This window comes from Ramularia collo-cygni (genome assembly GCF_900074925.1).
Source record: "Ramularia collo-cygni strain URUG2 genome assembly, contig: RCC_scaffold03, whole genome shotgun sequence".
Taxonomy (NCBI): Eukaryota; Fungi; Ascomycota; class Dothideomycetes; order Mycosphaerellales; family Mycosphaerellaceae; genus Ramularia; species Ramularia collo-cygni.
Genome location: NW_019716257.1, coordinates 863,178 through 880,347, shown reverse-complemented (window position 1 = coordinate 880,347; position 17,170 = coordinate 863,178). Strand labels below are relative to the sequence as shown.

Here is a 17,170-nt window from a genome sequence, read left to right as displayed (position 1 = left end):
GTGATTGGTATTGCTCATCCATTTGTAAGATAACGTACAGTAATAGRGCGGATCGATCTCCTTGACAGGCGAATCATGAAACGTCACTTTGGGCTTGGTCTTCCAGGCCAGCATTGAGCTGACGCAAAAACGGAGACTATGAGGGTACCTGGTCACACTTTGCGGGGGCCAGACAGCCGCGTTTTCCGGATCGGGACTTTATCTGTTTGAATCCGGCTAATGCTCACCCGCATGCTAAATGGTCAAGATAGCCCCAAGGTAGCATCGTCGATCATGGGTAGGGAAGAAGAAGACTACAGAATGATTACCACTGATCATGTGTTTCTGCTGCTACTGCTTAGCAAACACAAGTTTGCAACGATCTTCAAAAAGACCCTTCGACAGGTGTTGAGCAGTATACGATCCAGAGACAACAGCAAAAATGGCAGAGATACACAGAGGCATGATATATGACAACCCAGGGACGTTGTCAGTAAAGCCAGTAGATCTTCCTACTCCCATCCCGGGTATCGGAGAAGTATTGGTTCGAGTGCAAGTATTAGCGATTCTAGATTTTTGGAATAGCTCTAACTTATCTGTAGAACGCACTCGGGTGTTTGCCACAGTGATTATGGAGTTATGACCGCGGCAGTAAGTGCTTGTTCAAAGAATCAGAATGATGGAAATCAGACTGATCATTCATCCCGTGTAGTGGAGTTGGATGAAACCTCGACCGTGTCTTCCTACCCAAGTAGGGGGTCATGAAGGTGTCGGCCATGTTGTGAAAATCGGACCTGGCGTCAAGACAGACGCGATAAAACTTGGAGATCGTAGGTACATCAGCGTGGTTGATTGTTATATGTGCTGACTTTATCCGTGAATAGGGGTTGGCATCAAATGGATCTCAAACATCTGTCGCTCCTGTCCGGCTTGTCTGGTGGGCGCTGATGGATGTTGTCTGAACATCAAGATATCTGGATACTACGTTCCCGGAACTTTCCAACAATACACTCTCGCACCAGCAGACTACGTGACCTTGATTCCGGAGAGTATTCCATCCGCCCTTGCCGCGCCTCTTCTATGCGGAGGAATCACAGCATATGCAGCTTTGAGAAAGACAAATGCCAAGCCTGGAGACTGGATTGTTATCTCTGGAGCTGGCGGTGGAGTAGGTCACCTAGCCTGTCAAATTGCTAGCAAGGCAATGGGGTGTCGTGTGATTGRCATAGATTCCAGTAGTAAGAGGGATATGGTCATGGACTGTGGAGCCAATGAGTTCATCTCCATTGAGGACTTTGCAGCAAGCGAAGAAGGAAGTCTGRCCATCACGCAGACAATCAAGACCATTGCCGGTGGTCTGGGTGCTACTGCTGTTGTAGTATGCAATAGCTCAGACGTTGCATACTCGCAAGCGATGACCTTTCTCCGCTTCAACGGGACTTTGGTAGCTGTAGGCTGCCAGGAAGGTCCGGCTAGACCGATTGCAAGTGCTACGCCTAACAATTTGTTATTCACCCAGCTCAATATTGTGGGATCGGCTGTGGGGAATCAGGAAGATGCAAATCGAACGTTTGATCTCGCGGCGAGGGGTGTGATACAAGCCAGAATTCAGGTTGAGAAGTTGGATAATCTATCCCAAGTGTTTGAGAGGATGCATTCGGGCGAATCACAGGGGAAAACTGTTTTGGAAATCGAGTAAATTAAGCAAGGCTCAAAGATCGTTCCAATTCATCGACCACGATTCGGACGAAGGGGGGCCATGGCAGTGAGATAGCCTCCCAGCACTCGACTGTCCCTTGACCCGTACTTCTGTATGCATGTCGATCAAGGACATCCCCCACACCCGAAAGGCGAATGGCGGGCCGTGTAGATCCTGTGTGTTGGCCGGCAGATGTGACAGATAGGGTATTGCGTAGCCGTGCCGTGGCGGCTACGCATTATCCGCCGTCAGCGACGCACATGTCCCAGCGTCGCAACGATCGACGGTGGAGTCGATGGGGATACACAATGCTTTTTGTGTTTGGAAGAAACCCCACAAGTGATCTATATAGTTGTKACATTCTTTCGTAGCAGTATAATCAACAAACATTCTCCTTCATCGTACAGCGTCCCTGGTAACCCTAGCGACCACGATCTCATCTCCTTCAAACAACATGTCTATCAGACAATTCAAAGTCGCCGTCTCACAGGCTGAGCCCTGCTGGTTTGATCTAGCGGCTGGAGTCAAGAAGACGCTCAAGTTGATCGAAGAGGCTGCGACCAATGGAGCTTCCCTCGTTGCCTTTTCCGAAGTCTGGCTCCCAGGATATCCCAACTTTGTGTGGAGTGGAACATATACCGAGAACATCCCTCTCGTCCAGAAATACATGCTGAACAGTATGAGTGCTCACGGCCCAGAGATGCTGCAGATTCGTCAAGCGGCAGCAAAGCACAACATTTACGTCTGTCTCGGATTCAGCGAGAGGGATAACGGAAGCCTATACCTCGCAAACGTCCTCATCGATTCAAAGGGCAAGGTCCTTCTCCACCGACGGAAAATCAAGCCGACGCATTTGGAAAGGACCATATTCGGGGATTCCACGGGCGACTCTCTTAACAATGTCGTTGACACACCGCTAGGCAAGATTGGAGTACTCAACTGTTGGGAACATTTCCAGCCTCTGCTGAAATACAACACATATGCTCAAGGCGAGCAGGTTCATATCGCAGCATGGCCATTCAATGGTCCACACACTGATGGCGCTGCGCCGTGGTCGGTGTGTAATGAAGCGAATGAGGTCACCGCGAGTCGAATGTACGCATTGGAAGGCCAGGCGTTTGTTCTCGTCACCAACCAGCCTCTTTCAGCCGCTGGAGGCAAGAAGAACACAGAGGGTCAGCTCAGCGCAGGTGCGGGAAGCTTCATGTTCAGCGAAGGGGGTGGTGGCGGTAATGCTGGCGTGTTTGGACCGGATGGCAAGAAGTTGACAGAGCAGACTGATCCCTTGTTTGACGGACTGGTTTATTGCGATATTGACCTTGACGCCATCTACCTGGCCAAAGCGATCGCTGATCCAGTGGGCCACTACTCGCGACCTGACTTGTTACGCCTGGTCCGCGATGACGAGCCCAAACACTATAGCAGCAAGGCGGGATCAAAGCCAGCGACTTTGGTGTCCATGTTCAAGAACCTCGAGGAGACCGTAGCGGACCTGGAGCCGAAGGAGTAGTTGGATGGCATGATTTCGATCGCTCGTTGTTCTGTCGTATATATCTGTAGTCAAAAAGGGTTGAACTCATGCTGAACGACCGAGCATCCCAAGACATATAGGGCGGTGGGAAAAAAGGGGTCTTTCCAAAATGTCAGCGTTGTGAAATCACCGAATAGCCACAACTTCAAACTTACCTCTAAGTAAGCCGTAGGGTATCCCAGCATTGTCTTGATGCGGTTCGGTTCGTCTATATGAGATGCACTGGAGACCTGCTCCCCGCATCTCTCTGGTCAGATCGCTATCCTGCCTGACGTACGTCAGACTCGTCGATAGCGCCAGAAGATCTTTGAACGACCATCTGCGTAGACGGAACAAAGGAGCTCATGCTGGGCGACTTAAGATTCGATCAAACCTCGAATCGATACCGATGAGGTGGCGTCTTCCCCTGTAGGCTGCGAGGTCCTAAACTCGCATTCAGTGTGCAGCACAGCCTATAGGCTTTCGTGTATTTCCCAAGCCATGAGCGCCTGATGAGTGGTCGAGGGAGACAGAACTCATCTCACTGACTGGAAGTCTGTCTCCGCAAGACCGGGAAGAAAGGCGACGCTATTTGTGGTGTCGTTTATGGAACAAATTGTGTGGAGATGGAAGATGGAGTTTTCGCAGAGTAGTAGTACATCGTCGTCAATGGCGATGTATAAATGCGTAAACTACCGGGAGCTTCTTCCGATAATGGCGCAAGACATTCACTTGGTGCAATTGCTGACAACTGTCGGGTAGGTCTTGAATGCATAATAAACCTTTGCCYAGTGCAACCGGATCTCGGTTTAACGCGCTTCCGATTTGATCCGTCCCATGCTTATACAGTAGCTTCAAATCACATGTCAATCAGCCTCGCGGGTGCACACGGATAAAATTCCACTACGCTGGAATGCCATTCTATCAGACACATCCCCCATAGCCATTGTTGCACAAAATACTTTTGACGGGGCGAAATAGGATATGGTGGCCGATGTCAGGCCGACGAGGGAACCGCTGTGTCTTTCAACCCCTGACTACCTTACGACTTTGAATACTCTACTTGCATTCGATTGAGGGGAATGAAAAATATCGAAAGCAGACAAACGGACCTAGGAGAGGATTATTGGGTCGTTGATACCTGGAACAATGCATATCGTCGATATAATCGACGATACCTGTCCGTCAGACAACTAAAGGCATATGAGTGTGCCATGGAATGTATGAAAGCTTTCCTTTGCTCAGATGTAGCGAACAAACTGTTGACAAATTCAGGAACATTCAATTGGGACCTAGGATTCACTGCCTTGATTCGTAATATGAAATATTGTAGCAACTGAGCTAGGAGATATGCATGGAGGCTTCGCATTGAGATTTGTAATGTGAATGGAGGCTTCGTATAAAGATTCATAATATGAAATCTCCCAGCAACTGAGCGAGGAGATTATATATGGAGGCTTCGCAACCACTGATTAGATAGTCAAGCAAAGCATCAAGTCAGTTTCACAACTCAAACATTGTCAGAGGTACAACATGGCCGATCTCAGCCAGTTCACAGTACAGAACCTCTTCAACATCAAGGGCTGGGTAGCCGTAGTAACAGGAGGAGGTAGATGACCGAATCCCAAGCTTTACACACTTACTAACAACAATGCATAGGCACCGGATTAGGACTCATCACCGCCCAAGCTCTCGCAGCTAACGGAGCAAAAGTCTACATCACAGGCCGACGAGCAGAGAAGCTCAAGGAAGCCGAACTTGACGATGCTACAAGTGGCGGCTCGATCAGAGGGATTCAAATGGACTGCACCGACAAGCAAAGTATCCAAGAAGGCGTCAAAGCTATCCAGGAGAAATTCGTCAACCTTCTCGTTAACAACGCAGGCCGAACCTCTGGGAACTACGGACCTAAAGGCTTTCCTACTGGAGACATCAATTCAATTTCAGAGGAGTTACTAAACAATCATACCTTTGAAAACTGGCTCGAGATCTACAAGATCAATGTCGCTAGCTGTTACTTCACCTCAGCAGCTTTCTTGCCTCTCCTAGTAGCAGCCCGAGACAACGGCTACTCCGAAGCAGGCTCGATATTAAATATCAGCAGCATCGCAGGTCTTACGAAAGATTCCCTAAATGGACAATTCAGCTACAACGCCTCCAAAGCCGCCACAATCTCTTTAACGAAGCAGCTTGCGGTGGACTTCAAACGCCCTGGGATTGAAGTGCGTGTTAATACCCTTGCCCCAGGGTTTTTCCCGTCGGAGATGAATCCGATTGCTAGGGATGATGGACAGCAAAAGGATTTTTTTCGAAATGAATGGGGAATTCCTTTCGGTCGAGCTGGGGAGGCTGCTGAATACGCTCAGGCGGTTTTGAATTTTGCCAAGAATGGATATATCACCGGTAGGTTATTATTATTGAAGGGCAGGCAGGCAGGCAGGCGTACAAGGCAGTCTTGCGCTAGGGCTCTGTCCATACCCGAAAGTACCTATTTCCCTCAACATCGCTAACCCCCTTTCGCTTTCTTAGGCTCGACTTTGGCTATTGATGGGGGTTGGCTGTTGGCGCATGCTTGAAGGGGGTCTTTGGCCGTGATCTTGGCACGACTCGCTAGAATATTTCAGCTCAAAGCGACGCACAAAGAGCGTTTTTGGACGGCGTCAGATCAAGAAAGCCCTGTCCAGTCTTCCAACGCAGCGCGGCACTCGTGTCGATATACATATATATATATATTGACACCACCGAGATACACCATCATCTGCTTTTGGCTTTTCTCGGAATATTGGCTCTCATGTACCAAGAATCAGCAGTCGGGTATAAGCGTTGCGTTGCGTTGCGTTGGCCACATCTCTCACTTCTTCTGCTGTCCAGTCTCCGACCGTCTGGGTGAGTTGTGGTCTTCATTTCAGCAATATTTTCAGAACGACACATCGTGAGATTGTGTTCCGCCTTAATGTCCACTTGAGAGTCTCAATAATCGGAAGAAAAAAGGACGTCGGTGCTTACGGACCATATTTCATCCACACATGTTGGGCATATGCGGAACCATGATTCCAAAGTACCTTACGAGCGAATTCCTGATTTTTCCACTTTTTCGCGCAATGATGTGTGGTTTCTATCCTCCAAGCCTTGATATATCAAAGAGACTGCCGGTGAGGGCATCATTTTTCCCGTCGCTAGTAAGATCATGTCCAACTTCGTGCAGTCCATCTGATGTGGCGATACCCCCCCCTTTTTTTTTTCTCGAACGATTGAATCGGAGTGGCAGTAAGTAAGTTTGACGCTTGAGCGGTTAAATCACATCGTAGTAGTCTTGCTCCAAGCCAGGCCTTTTGGTTGCGAAGTTGTGCTTCTGTGGTATAGGTGCAAGAATATGCGCCTTCTTTGGATCCGATATACGCTGTCGCGCACTTTCTTGGCCTAGATATTGTAAAAGACTTGGTTCAATTCTGGGTCTTTGAACACTACTACCACGCCGACCTCGCTCTTGGAAGGTCCTCTAAATTGCCTCTCCTATCTACGACTCCAAACCAGCCACGATATCCGCCACCGTTCCCCTACCATCGTCGCGCGCAACATTCGCTACGGCACCAATCAAGCGGCAGAATTGCGACAGCACCGCGCGAGAGGTTTCCAACGTCAAAATGTCCGTGGTGGTGTCCATTCTCACCTGCAGCTCCCCTGTACTAACGAGCTCAGTTTCGATATGGATCTCCTCCGTTGGTCGTGCCCACTTAAACGAGGCCGTCACCTGAGCCTGTGCATCTCCCCACGCAAACGGGAGATCCGGATCGAGGTTCTGATGAACCAGCGCACTCTGATAACTTGTTTGCGCCGGCCACGATGTCGACCGTTGTACGATATCGCGGGAATCAAGCAGTTCGTGCGTCAGACTTTCGTGATGCTGGGTCTGTAGACTTTGGAGTAGCTCGGAGATGAGGCGTTCCGGCGGACAGTCACTTCGCACGGGAATGTAATTCAGACACATGCCAACCACTTCATGCGAGCCATGTGTCCTTCCAGTTGAACCTTGGCCGAAGACTGCACACTCCACTCCTGTGAGTTTGGCTAGCAGTATTGCCCATGCGGCTTTGATGATCGTGGCCGTTGTGATGCCACGCTTGGAAGCGTCACGTGGGAGCCAAAAGACCTGGTCGATTGAGACCAATGAATCATGATCGTCATCATCAACCACCCGACATGCTGGAGCGTTGACATGCCTACCGTGGCTTGCATCTTCGAGGAGGTGCTGGAGGAGGTTGTTGTCGATTCGGGATGGAACAGCGTCTTGTAACGTCTTCCGCCAGAAATCAAAGGCCTCGTCGGTACGGCTAAGAGCCCATTGACGCAGGTGAAGCGAGTATGGCGTGGCGTCTGGAAGGCCGACACCCTCGTAGAGATTCTTGAGATCGCGCCACAAGATCCCAAGACTAAAACCATCATACTGTGCATGGCTGAGCCGCAGAACGAGCGCCTGATCGATTTCGCTTCGCTGTATCATTATGAATCGAGTGACGGGAGTGTTTAGTGGCGGAATAATGATATCGTCATTGCGACGATACTCATCTACAAACTCTGCCACGGGAGGAGAAGTTGTGCAGTATTCGAAGCTGGTATCGAGCTCGTTGAGAACAAGTTGGAAGTGTTGTTGGTGCTGATGTGTGAAGACCGACCGAAGAACGTAATGGCGCCGTACGAGTGCCGTGCAGGCAATTTGGAGTCGATTTGTGTCCAGCGTGCCCTGAAAGTTGATTATGAAATATCGCGGCCGCTCGTAGAGATACCTTTCAGCGGCCTGGGTGACAGGAAGGACGAGTTCCACACTCTGTGAGTTGTAGCCACGGCTTTCCCAAGACTGAATGGCCACATTCACCTCCGCAGGGTCCACCAGCTCAAAGGTTTGCGCATGATCACGGACGTCGCTGACCGTTTGCACACCTGGTCCATTGACAGCGTCGGAATGGAAACGAGCAAGCGCTGATAGCGCCGGAGTACGGAAGATATCTGTCACGCGGAACGTGAAGCCTCGCACGCGAGCTCGATCCATTAGCCGCATTGCAACAATCGAGTCGCCACCGATGGTGAAGAAGTTGTCGTCCATACCAAACTCGTCAGCCGAGTCGAACTTGAGGACTTCCATTACCACCTGGGCAAGTCTGTGCTCCAAGGCTGTCTCTGGTAATCGCCGACCTTCAGCTCCAGCTCTAGTCCCGTACTGGTATGCCTGGAACTCGCTCTTCTTCAACCCCGCTAGAGTATCACGCAGCAGTCGACGATTAATTTTACCGTTGACCGTTATTGGAGTCCGAGAGACAGGGATCCAAAGATCGGGAATCATGTATTTCGGCAGGCGCTCTTGGAGACGTGATGTCACCTGGAGCGCCTCTGCAGTTGTCCTTGAGTCGGGCTGAAGGAACAGGCTATCATCGGCCGTACTGACGTCCTGTGAATGATGCACGAAGACGGCCAAGCGTGGCTCTGTCTGTTCATATCGGACGACCTCGGCGACGACGTCCAGTATAGAGCTCGAGCCAAAGTCCCGAATGTAGTGCTCCAGTTCTCCAAGCTCGACCCGCTGGCCTCTGATCTTGACCTGCGTGTCCTTTCTCCCAACAAAGCGGAGCGTGCCATCGGGGTTGTAGCTCACGAGGTCGCCCGTCTTGTAAAGCCTTGAGTGTGGGCGTAGCTTTTTGAGCCATGCGGGAGCAGTTTCGATGAAAGCTGCTGCTGTTTTCTCTGGCTCACCAAGGTATCCGCGAGCCAATGTATGGCCTTCCAAGACAAGCTCACCCACCACTCCAATAGGGACAAGCGAATCATGATTTTCTGCGTCTACTATCCACGATACCGCGCCTAGATTGATGATTAGCTGTGTTTCCAACACACCGATGCGGCCGAGAAGACTCTTCATGCCCTTCGCTCTTCAGCCACTTACCATATGTGTGTCCGATCGTCGCAGGATCAGAGTCAACATGCAACTCAATTTCAACACAACCGCACGAGGCCTCGCTAGGGCCATAACCATTCACAAGCCGCACCCGGCCCGCCACACTCGCCCACTGCGAAATGTCGCTTTGCGATATGGCCTCCCCTCCAAGTACCATAGTCTGTACAGTCGGAATGTCCTCGTAGCGGATCGTACGGGCAATTGAAGATGTCAGATCGAGGCGGTTGATCTTCAACTCGTTTATCATGCCGACAAGGTCATCGCGAAGCATTTGCTGAGGAGCTACACAGACGCAGCCGCCAGCTAAGAAAGTCCACAGATAGTCTGATATGGCGACATCGAACATGTGCGAGGCGAACTGAAGCTGCCGTGCTTCCGCGACATAGTGGAGAGGCGCGAGCTGTGCAAGTGCGCTTGTGTAGAGTGCCGAGTGGCTGGTGATGATGCCCTTCGGCTGGCCGGTGGAGCCAGAGGTGTAGATGACGTATAGCATATTATCAGGACTGACACCGACCGCTTGTAGAGTGCGGGAGCTCGGTTGTGTGAACAAGTCTTCTTCCACGACCACAACTGCCTCTTTCCCCGTAAGCTGTCGAGCAATATGTGCACTCGTCTTGGTTGATAAGATTATCCGAGAGCCGGCGCTCACGCAGATAGACTGGAGTCGCTGCAATGGGATGTCGGGGTCGAGGAGTACGATCACTCCACCGGCTTTCATAACACCCAAGAGTGCAATCGCCACCCACTTGGTCTTTTCCATCACTATAGGAACGAGTACCTCCGGACCAACACCTCGAACTTGTAGTTCAGCGGCTAGTTGAGWCGAAAGCTTGTCCAGACACCTATACGTCAAATTGCCGTCCCACGCGCAGACCGCTGCTGCATCAGGCGAACGGAGGATCTGATCTGCAATTCCCTCGTGGTAGCAGCGTCTGACAGGCGGGGGAAGAGGGGTGTTCCATTGCTGAAGCTCAGCCCACGATGAAGGGGCAATGGGATCGAGCTCTGCGATGGTAGTGGTGTTGGCTACAGTATAGATCTGGTGGATGTTGTGAATGAATTGTGCCAACATTCGCTTGGCGGATCGCTTGTCGAGGACGTGAGAGTCAAAGTCAAAGCTGATGCGTATCTCGTTGGGTGCCATCTCGCATGTGACTTCCAGCGCGTATGTGCTGAAGTTCCCGGCGTTGCCAGATTCTTCCACTGGCGTCATGATAGCGGATGTGGAAGAGTCGTTCGCTGGCTGTATCAGCAACAAATTTTGAAATTGGCAGGCTGCATCGGCATCAGCGCTCAGCCGTCGAATGTTCTGGAGGCCAATACTCTAGAACGCGGACAGCCCAGACATGTCATGTTGCAGTTGCTTCAGCTTCTCCGTTACAATCTGAGCCTTGCCAACTTGGACTCGCACGGGCACAGTCGCGATTGTCGGCATCGTCGTCGCCTCGATTCCGATGAGGTCAGCATCGCGGCCAGATAGGACCATACCGAACACGACATCGTCCGTGTCGGAGAACCGAGATACAGTCAGGGCCCACGCAAGCTCCAATACTGTTGCCAAGGTGGAAGTCCGGGAGCCTTGTTGTGCCAATGGCAGAGTTTCCTCTATCGATACATCCGGTTGAGGTTTATAGGTGTCGGATGGRAGTGCAGGGAATACTGCGACGCTTATACCTGACAGTTCCGTCCTCCAGTAGTCACGAGAGGAGCTCTGGCTGTTGATGACGAAGTCAACGAAGCCATTACAGGGGCGAAATTCGAGTGGTTGCTGATGATCATAGGCTTGTTGGAGCTGGTTGAAAAGTAAGGGCAGAGAATGCGCGTCGTAGAGGCTGTGGTGGATGACCATCATAAGTTCGGTGGGGGTCTCCCCTGTGCTCGATTCGTTCATCACGAGCTCAAACAGCCTCTGTCCGAACTGCGCCGGCTGTGCAAAAAGCGCAGAAGCATACCCTTCTAACGTCATCGCATCCGGCACGGTTATCCAAGGGACCTGCTCATCCACAACGACTTGGTATAGGGCGGAATTTTGAATGATTCGGGTTCGCAAGATGGGGTTTGCTTGAAGGGTCAATTCCCATGCATGTTTGAATCGAGGGACATCGAGATCTGCGCCCAATTTGAATCTGAGGGACGCGAAGAAGGCTCCCGCATCGCGCATCGACAGTGCGAAGAGCGCCTCCTGAAGTGGGGTAAGGGGGTAGATGTCCAGAATCGAATCCCGTTGAATGGAGCAAAGACTCTCGGCGGTGGACAGCAACTCGTCGCTCTTTCGGACCAGTGTAAAGGGCTCTATGGCCGTAGCTTTCGCGGAGACTCCGTCCTTCATAGGCCCTATGGATGCTGCCATGTCGGAGAGACGCGGATTCGCGAAAACACCCGCCACAGTCGACTGATATTTCCTTTGGCGAAGGGCCGCCACTAAACGCATCGCTAGGATGGAGTCTCCGCCTAGATGAAAGAAGTTGTCGCTCGAACTGATCGCGTCGACTGGCCGACTTAGGAAGTTGGCCCAAAGATCAGCGAGCATGGTTTCGACCTCGTTAGCAGGAACAGATCTTGCGGTTTCAGCATTCGACAGAGCCAGGAAGTCTTGCTCTTGGAGCGAGCTTGCCATCTGTAACAAGTAGCGACGGTTTATTTTTCCAGTTGAAGTCATAGGGACGCACTTCAGTTGCAGGAATGTGGTAGGAATCATATAGCGAGGCAGGCGTTCCGTCAGTTTCTGCTCTGCAGTGCGACATAGCTCGACGAATACCCGGTCAGGTTTGGTAAATGCGGTCTGATCTGGTGGTTGCATTGTGGCGGTCGGGTCTCCCGGCTGTATGAAGGCGAATAGTTGCGGTCGAGCGTCCCCAGACTGGCGGACGACACAATCGACAACAACACAAGCCTGGCTTGGTAGGAATTGCCTCAGAGTACTTTCAATCTCTTCCACCTCGATACGCTGGCCATTGAGCTTGACCTGTCGATCTTTGCGAGACACGTAGCGAATTCGCCCGTCGCTGGTATATTGAACTAGATCGCCGCTCCGATACAGCCGACTCGAACTTTGCCCGCGGATGGGTCTCAGCCACGTTGGGCATGGAATGAAACTCGCAGCGGTGGTTTCCGGATCGTTGATGTACTCTCGTGCGAGGGTGGGGCCTTCTATCAGCAGCTCCCCGACAGCTCCCCAAGCGCAAAGCTGCTCAGGGTCGGATGGATTGACGATCCACCCGAGCCCATTCACAAAAGGCCCTATGAGACCCGGCGTCCATTCTAGAGGATCAATAAGCGCCGCGGCACATACAAAGGTGGCTTCCGCTGGGCCGTAAACGTTGACGACATCAACGTCTTTCCGCACCGACCATTGTTTGACGATTCCAGAAGTCATTGGCTCGCCACCGAAGATAAGCGTCTTCAGCGACGGCGTGATGAGCGGGTCGATGAGTTCGGCAGCGGAAGGCACCATAAAGGCCCAAGTGACCCTTTGATCTGATATAAAGCCTGTCAAATTGGACCACCGATCCTCCTGGGAGGGAATGCACAGGCAAGAGCCAAACATCAACGGCGTCAAGATTTCAAAGATGCTCGCATCGAATGCCAGAGAGGCGAAATGCAGCACCCTCGAGTCTTCACGGACACGGAAACACTGGCGCAAATCTCTCATTCCCGTCGCGATGCTTGCATGCTCCAGGACGATTCCTTTCGGTTGACCAGTGCTGCCCGAAGTAAAAATAACAAAGGCCGGACTGTCAGGACTGATAGCCCAAGTCATGACRAAAGGAGGCGCTGGAGTGTCGTATATGAACGGTGGAGACACAGTGACGACGGTCGCAGCCCCAGTGGCTGCAGCTTTAGCAGCGCTTTGCGTTGCCGGAGATGATATGACAAAAGCCGCACCGGTCTGCTTGATTACCTGCGACATCCTTGCGGCTGGCTGGGAGACATCCAACATTGCGCAAGCAGAGCCAGCTTTGAGGATCGATAACACAGCAACCACCGTCCATCGCGACCTCTCCATCCAAACTACAGTGACTGAGCTGGAGCCGATTCCAAGAGACAAGAACAGCGACGTCAGCCTGGTGATTGCATCATGTAGTTCTCCGTATGTCAACGAGCCATCCCAAGAGCAGATGGCCTCTGAGTTGGATTTAAGAAGGCATCGCTCAAGAACCAGTTCATGAACCAGGCTATCTTCTCTCACAGGTACAGATGTATTCTGTTCCATGATTTGTGCTACATCGCGGCGGCTGGCCACTTTGATATCTTTGACTGGAGTTTTGACATCCTGGACAATCTGCTGGACAACGTGGTCTATCTGTTGAGCCAGACGCTGAACTTCATTCGCTTCCAGGCATGAAGGATCGCAACTCGCCGTTAGTCGTGCGGAAATCTTGTCGGCTGACAAGGCAAAGTTCAGGACAAGCGGTGACGTTGCAAATTGAGCGAGATCCCCATCGTTGGCYGGTGGCTCACGGAAGATTGTGTTCGATGTGCTCGTCTCCGTCGGCTGAATGATCAAGTGAGATCGAAAGCGGCACGCTGCAGCACACTCGGGGTTAATCAACCCAATATCGCGAAGGCCCATCTGATCGTGAGGCGCAATGGTCGCCAGATGTTCCTGGATATCTTTCAAAAGATCCTCGATGGTCAGGGACTGCGAAATGCGCACTCGAAACGGTATGGCTGTTATGGTCGGTCCAACGACCTTCTCCATTCCTCGCATCGGGAAGTCCCTCCCTGAGAGCGTCAGTCCATATACCACCTCCTCGCTCAAAGTGTAATGCCCCAGTGTGATCGCACAAGCGGCGTGGATGATCGATGCCATGGTGAAGCCCGTACCAGAGATGTCACCGATTGTCATGGTATGAGACACCACCTCCGGGCGAGTTGATACCGCTTGGGATCGTGCGGAGGGGAAAGCGTGAACCTCCAAGTCTGCAAACTCACGCATCCAAAATGTCTCGCTCTTCACGCGGTCGAGCTTCGCCACACACGCAACGAACGTGTTGAAGGGACGCAAAGACAGAGGCTTCCAGTGATAGGCAGCTTCGACTTGCTCAAAGATGCTCTGTAGTGAAGGGCCATCGTATAATGCGTGATGGAGCCAGAGATGTAGAAGCCAGATGCCATCGACTTGAGAAAGCGACGTCTTGAGCAACACGCCTCCGTCGTGAACGTGCAAAGGATCTCTGTTCGAGGACCATAGATCGGCCTCCCGAAGAACGACTTGCCGAGAGTGACCTTCACATGCAGCGGACGAGATGATACGAGTGCGCAGAATCGAATTTTCTCGGCAAACCGACTGCCATGCGGTCTTGACGCGGGCGACATCTACGCCACGGGGAAGCGAGCAGGTCATTTCCATGACATATTGTCCCTGCTGCCTCAGGGTCAAAGCAAACAGGGCTTCTTGGATCGGGGTGCAAGGGTAAATATCTTCAATCTCGTGGATCGAAACACCGCACTGGCTCGCAGCGTTACGAATGGCCTCAAGGCGATCTTCTTCGTTCAAACTTGAAAATGGCGGATTGTTTTCCAGGGCCTCGCGTTTCTCGTTGTCTGCTGCTATTACAGCGGCGAGATCTTCCAAACAAGGGTGGCGGAAGAAGTCAGCCACCGCGAGCGAGAAACCACTCTCTGCAAGTAAAGCGGCGACTTTCATGCTGGATATGGAATCTCCACCTAGATGGAAGAAATGTTCATTCAGGCCCACCTCATCCACCGGCAACTGGAGTGCGGCGGAGACTGCGGTCTGCAATGCAGCCTCATTTGGCGTGAGCGGTGCTCGCTTATACAAGGTCTRCTGAGCGCTGTATCTACTCAGGTCTCTTCTCGACCATGCAGATGCTGTTTCACGCAGCAATCTACGATCAGTTTTGCCGCTAGCTGTACTTGGTACTTCGGTAAGGGGCACAAATGCGGTGGGAATCATAGCGTGCGGCACCCTATCGCGCAGGAGAATATTGCCAGAGCGGAGCTGTTCCTGGCCATGGGAATTCAAAGAGGTGATGAAGCCATGACTCTGTGGAGTGGTAAGCTGCATGCCGAGCAAGATGAACGCCACGAGCATAGGTTGGGCGCCCGGATCCGATGGCTTCACAATTTCAACAACAACCTCTCTCGCCGATGGCAAACACTCGCGCAAGCTATGCTCGATTTCGCCCAGCTCAATCCTCTGACCACGCAGTTTGACTTGATTATCTTTTCGCCCAAGGTATACAATGGACCCGTCTCCGCGTGGACTGTATTTCGCCAAATCTCCTGTCGAGTAGATCCGAGTAGGTTTGCCCTGCCTGACACCACTGAGCCACTCAGGATTTTCGATGAAGACCGCATCAGTCAGACCGCTGTTCTTGAGGTAGCCTTGAGCGAGGATTGGTCCCTCAAGGGCAAGCTCACCTCTGGCGCCCAGAGACGCGAGTCTGTTGTGGTCTTCCGGATCAACTATCCATGTCACTGTAGCTGCTCCCCATCCGATGTTTGATGCCTCGTTCTCAGCTGATACTTCAAGCTGCATCGTGGCGTGAACGGTGGCCTCGCTTGGTCCATACATATTCACGAGACGAACATGACCGTCCCACATTCCAATATCTGTTTGCGCGAGTGCCTCACCGGCAAGTGCGAGCACACGAAGGGTCTTGATCTTCGATGGGTCCAGGGCCCTAGCCATTGTAGGTGTGAGCCCGGCCCAGTCCACGCAGAAGTGGTTGATTGCGTCTTCTAGATTGCTGCGACTTCTTTCGTCCGATGGAATGCATACACACCCGCCCAGCACTAGGGTGTAGAATACTTCTGCAATGGAGACATCGAATGAGAAAGAAGCCACGTGCAGTACCCGGCTAGTCTTGCTGATCAAACTCATAGGGCCATTGATCGTCGCTGCCGTGGCGAAGGCACAATGCCGAATGACGATGCCCTTTGGGGTTCCGGACGAGCCGCTGGTAAAGATAGAATAGAAGGGATCATCGGATGACACTTTCGGTTTGATGAAGTGAGAGTACTTCTCATCAGCGGCGCCTGCCAACATCCATCGCATACCAAGGCTCTTAGCACTGTCAGCGTACTTCTCACAAGAAATGATGAGCGATTCTTCGGTAGTGTCACAGATCTGCTGTAGTCTCAAGGGAGGTGTGGAAGGATCGATCAAGACCATTGCCCCGCCTGCTTTGATGACGGCCAGCATTGTGACCACCGCGCGGAGAGACCTATCCATCATGATCATGACGTATTTGCCCACTCGCACATCAAGTGCCCGTAGGGTTGCAGCAAGCGTAGAGGCCTGTTTTTCGAGCTCTCCGTAAGTCAAGGTACCATCCCATGCATCTACCGCAATGCGATCTGGCTGTTCCGCGCAGTGCTGAACGACAAGATCGTGGACTGTATGTTCCACAACTTGCGGCAAGTCACGATTCCATTCACAGAGCGAGTCCCACCCGGAATCGCTAATCAACCTCAACTCGTTCAGCCTCTTGAGTGGATACTGGGTTGCGTTTTTCAAATTGTGTTCGAATTGTTCCAGAATCTGTTTGATCAACCAATCGTTGACAATGCAAGGATCGTATACGGCTTTGATGCCGACTGCAGCGGTATTGAAAGCTGGAAGTGTCGCCTGGATTGAAATGGCATAATCATCTTCGAATTCGACGGTATCTCCATTGGCAAAGATTTTCAGCTCCTTGTTGTCCACGGGCAGCTGAACCACCAGATGATTCTGAAAACGACAAGCCGCTGCAGCTTCCGGCCCACATGATGCAATCTGCCGGATACCGACGTGTTGGAATGGGATCATATCGGCAGATTGATCTTGCAGAGAGATCAAGCAATCCTCAATAGTGTGGAGACCATTGATCTTGATCCTCCGAGGAACGGTGCTGATGGTCGGACCCAGTATCTGATCGATGTTCAAGAGAGGCGCAGATCTTCCCGCCAGTGTGATGCCATAACAAACGTCGTTGGAGCCAGTAAACTGTGAGATGGTCATCGCCCAAGCCAGCTCAATGGCTGTGGATAGGAGAGTCTGTGAGCTGCTGGAATTGGGCAAAGAGAC

The 17,170-nt window shown here is 51.8% G+C and overlaps 5 protein-coding genes; 3 read left to right on the top strand and 2 right to left on the bottom strand.

The window, feature by feature from the left end:
- Positions 1-421: 421 nt before the first annotated feature.
- RCC_02698 (probable alcohol dehydrogenase, class V) lies at positions 422-1,678 on the top strand (the record flags this gene model as incomplete). XM_023767988.1 has 4 exons in its annotated part: positions 422-531; positions 582-630; positions 692-809; positions 864-1,678. The coding sequence occupies 4 exons, from the start codon at positions 422-424 to the stop codon at positions 1,676-1,678; spliced, it is 1,092 nt and encodes a 363-aa protein (XP_023623756.1).
- Positions 1,679-2,132: 454 nt separating this feature from the next.
- On the top strand, positions 2,133-3,188 carry RCC_02697 (probable cyanide hydratase; the record flags this gene model as incomplete). Its single annotated transcript, XM_023767987.1, has 1 exon — positions 2,133-3,188. One exon carries the CDS (start codon positions 2,133-2,135, stop codon positions 3,186-3,188), a length of 1,056 nt encoding a protein of 351 aa, XP_023623755.1.
- Positions 3,189-4,721: 1,533 nt separating this feature from the next.
- Positions 4,722-5,764, top strand: RCC_02696 (related to dehydrogenases with different specificities (related to short-chain alcohol dehydrogenases); the record flags this gene model as incomplete). XM_023767986.1 has 3 exons in its annotated part: positions 4,722-4,797; positions 4,848-5,591; positions 5,718-5,764. The coding sequence occupies 3 exons, from the start codon at positions 4,722-4,724 to the stop codon at positions 5,762-5,764; spliced, it is 867 nt and encodes a 288-aa protein (XP_023623754.1).
- A 941-nt stretch (positions 5,765-6,705) lies between these two features.
- RCC_02695 (uncharacterized protein) lies at positions 6,706-10,348 on the bottom strand (the record flags this gene model as incomplete). XM_023767985.1 has 2 exons in its annotated part: positions 6,706-9,041; positions 9,124-10,348. The coding sequence occupies 2 exons, from the start codon at positions 10,346-10,348 to the stop codon at positions 6,706-6,708; spliced, it is 3,561 nt and encodes a 1,186-aa protein (XP_023623753.1).
- Positions 10,349-10,459: 111 nt separating this feature from the next.
- RCC_02694 (uncharacterized protein) lies at positions 10,460-17,104 on the bottom strand (the record flags this gene model as incomplete). The annotated part of the gene is made up of 1 exon (XM_023767984.1): positions 10,460-17,104. One exon carries the CDS (start codon positions 17,102-17,104, stop codon positions 10,460-10,462), a length of 6,645 nt encoding a protein of 2,214 aa, XP_023623752.1.
- Positions 17,105-17,170: the final 66 nt, after the last annotated feature.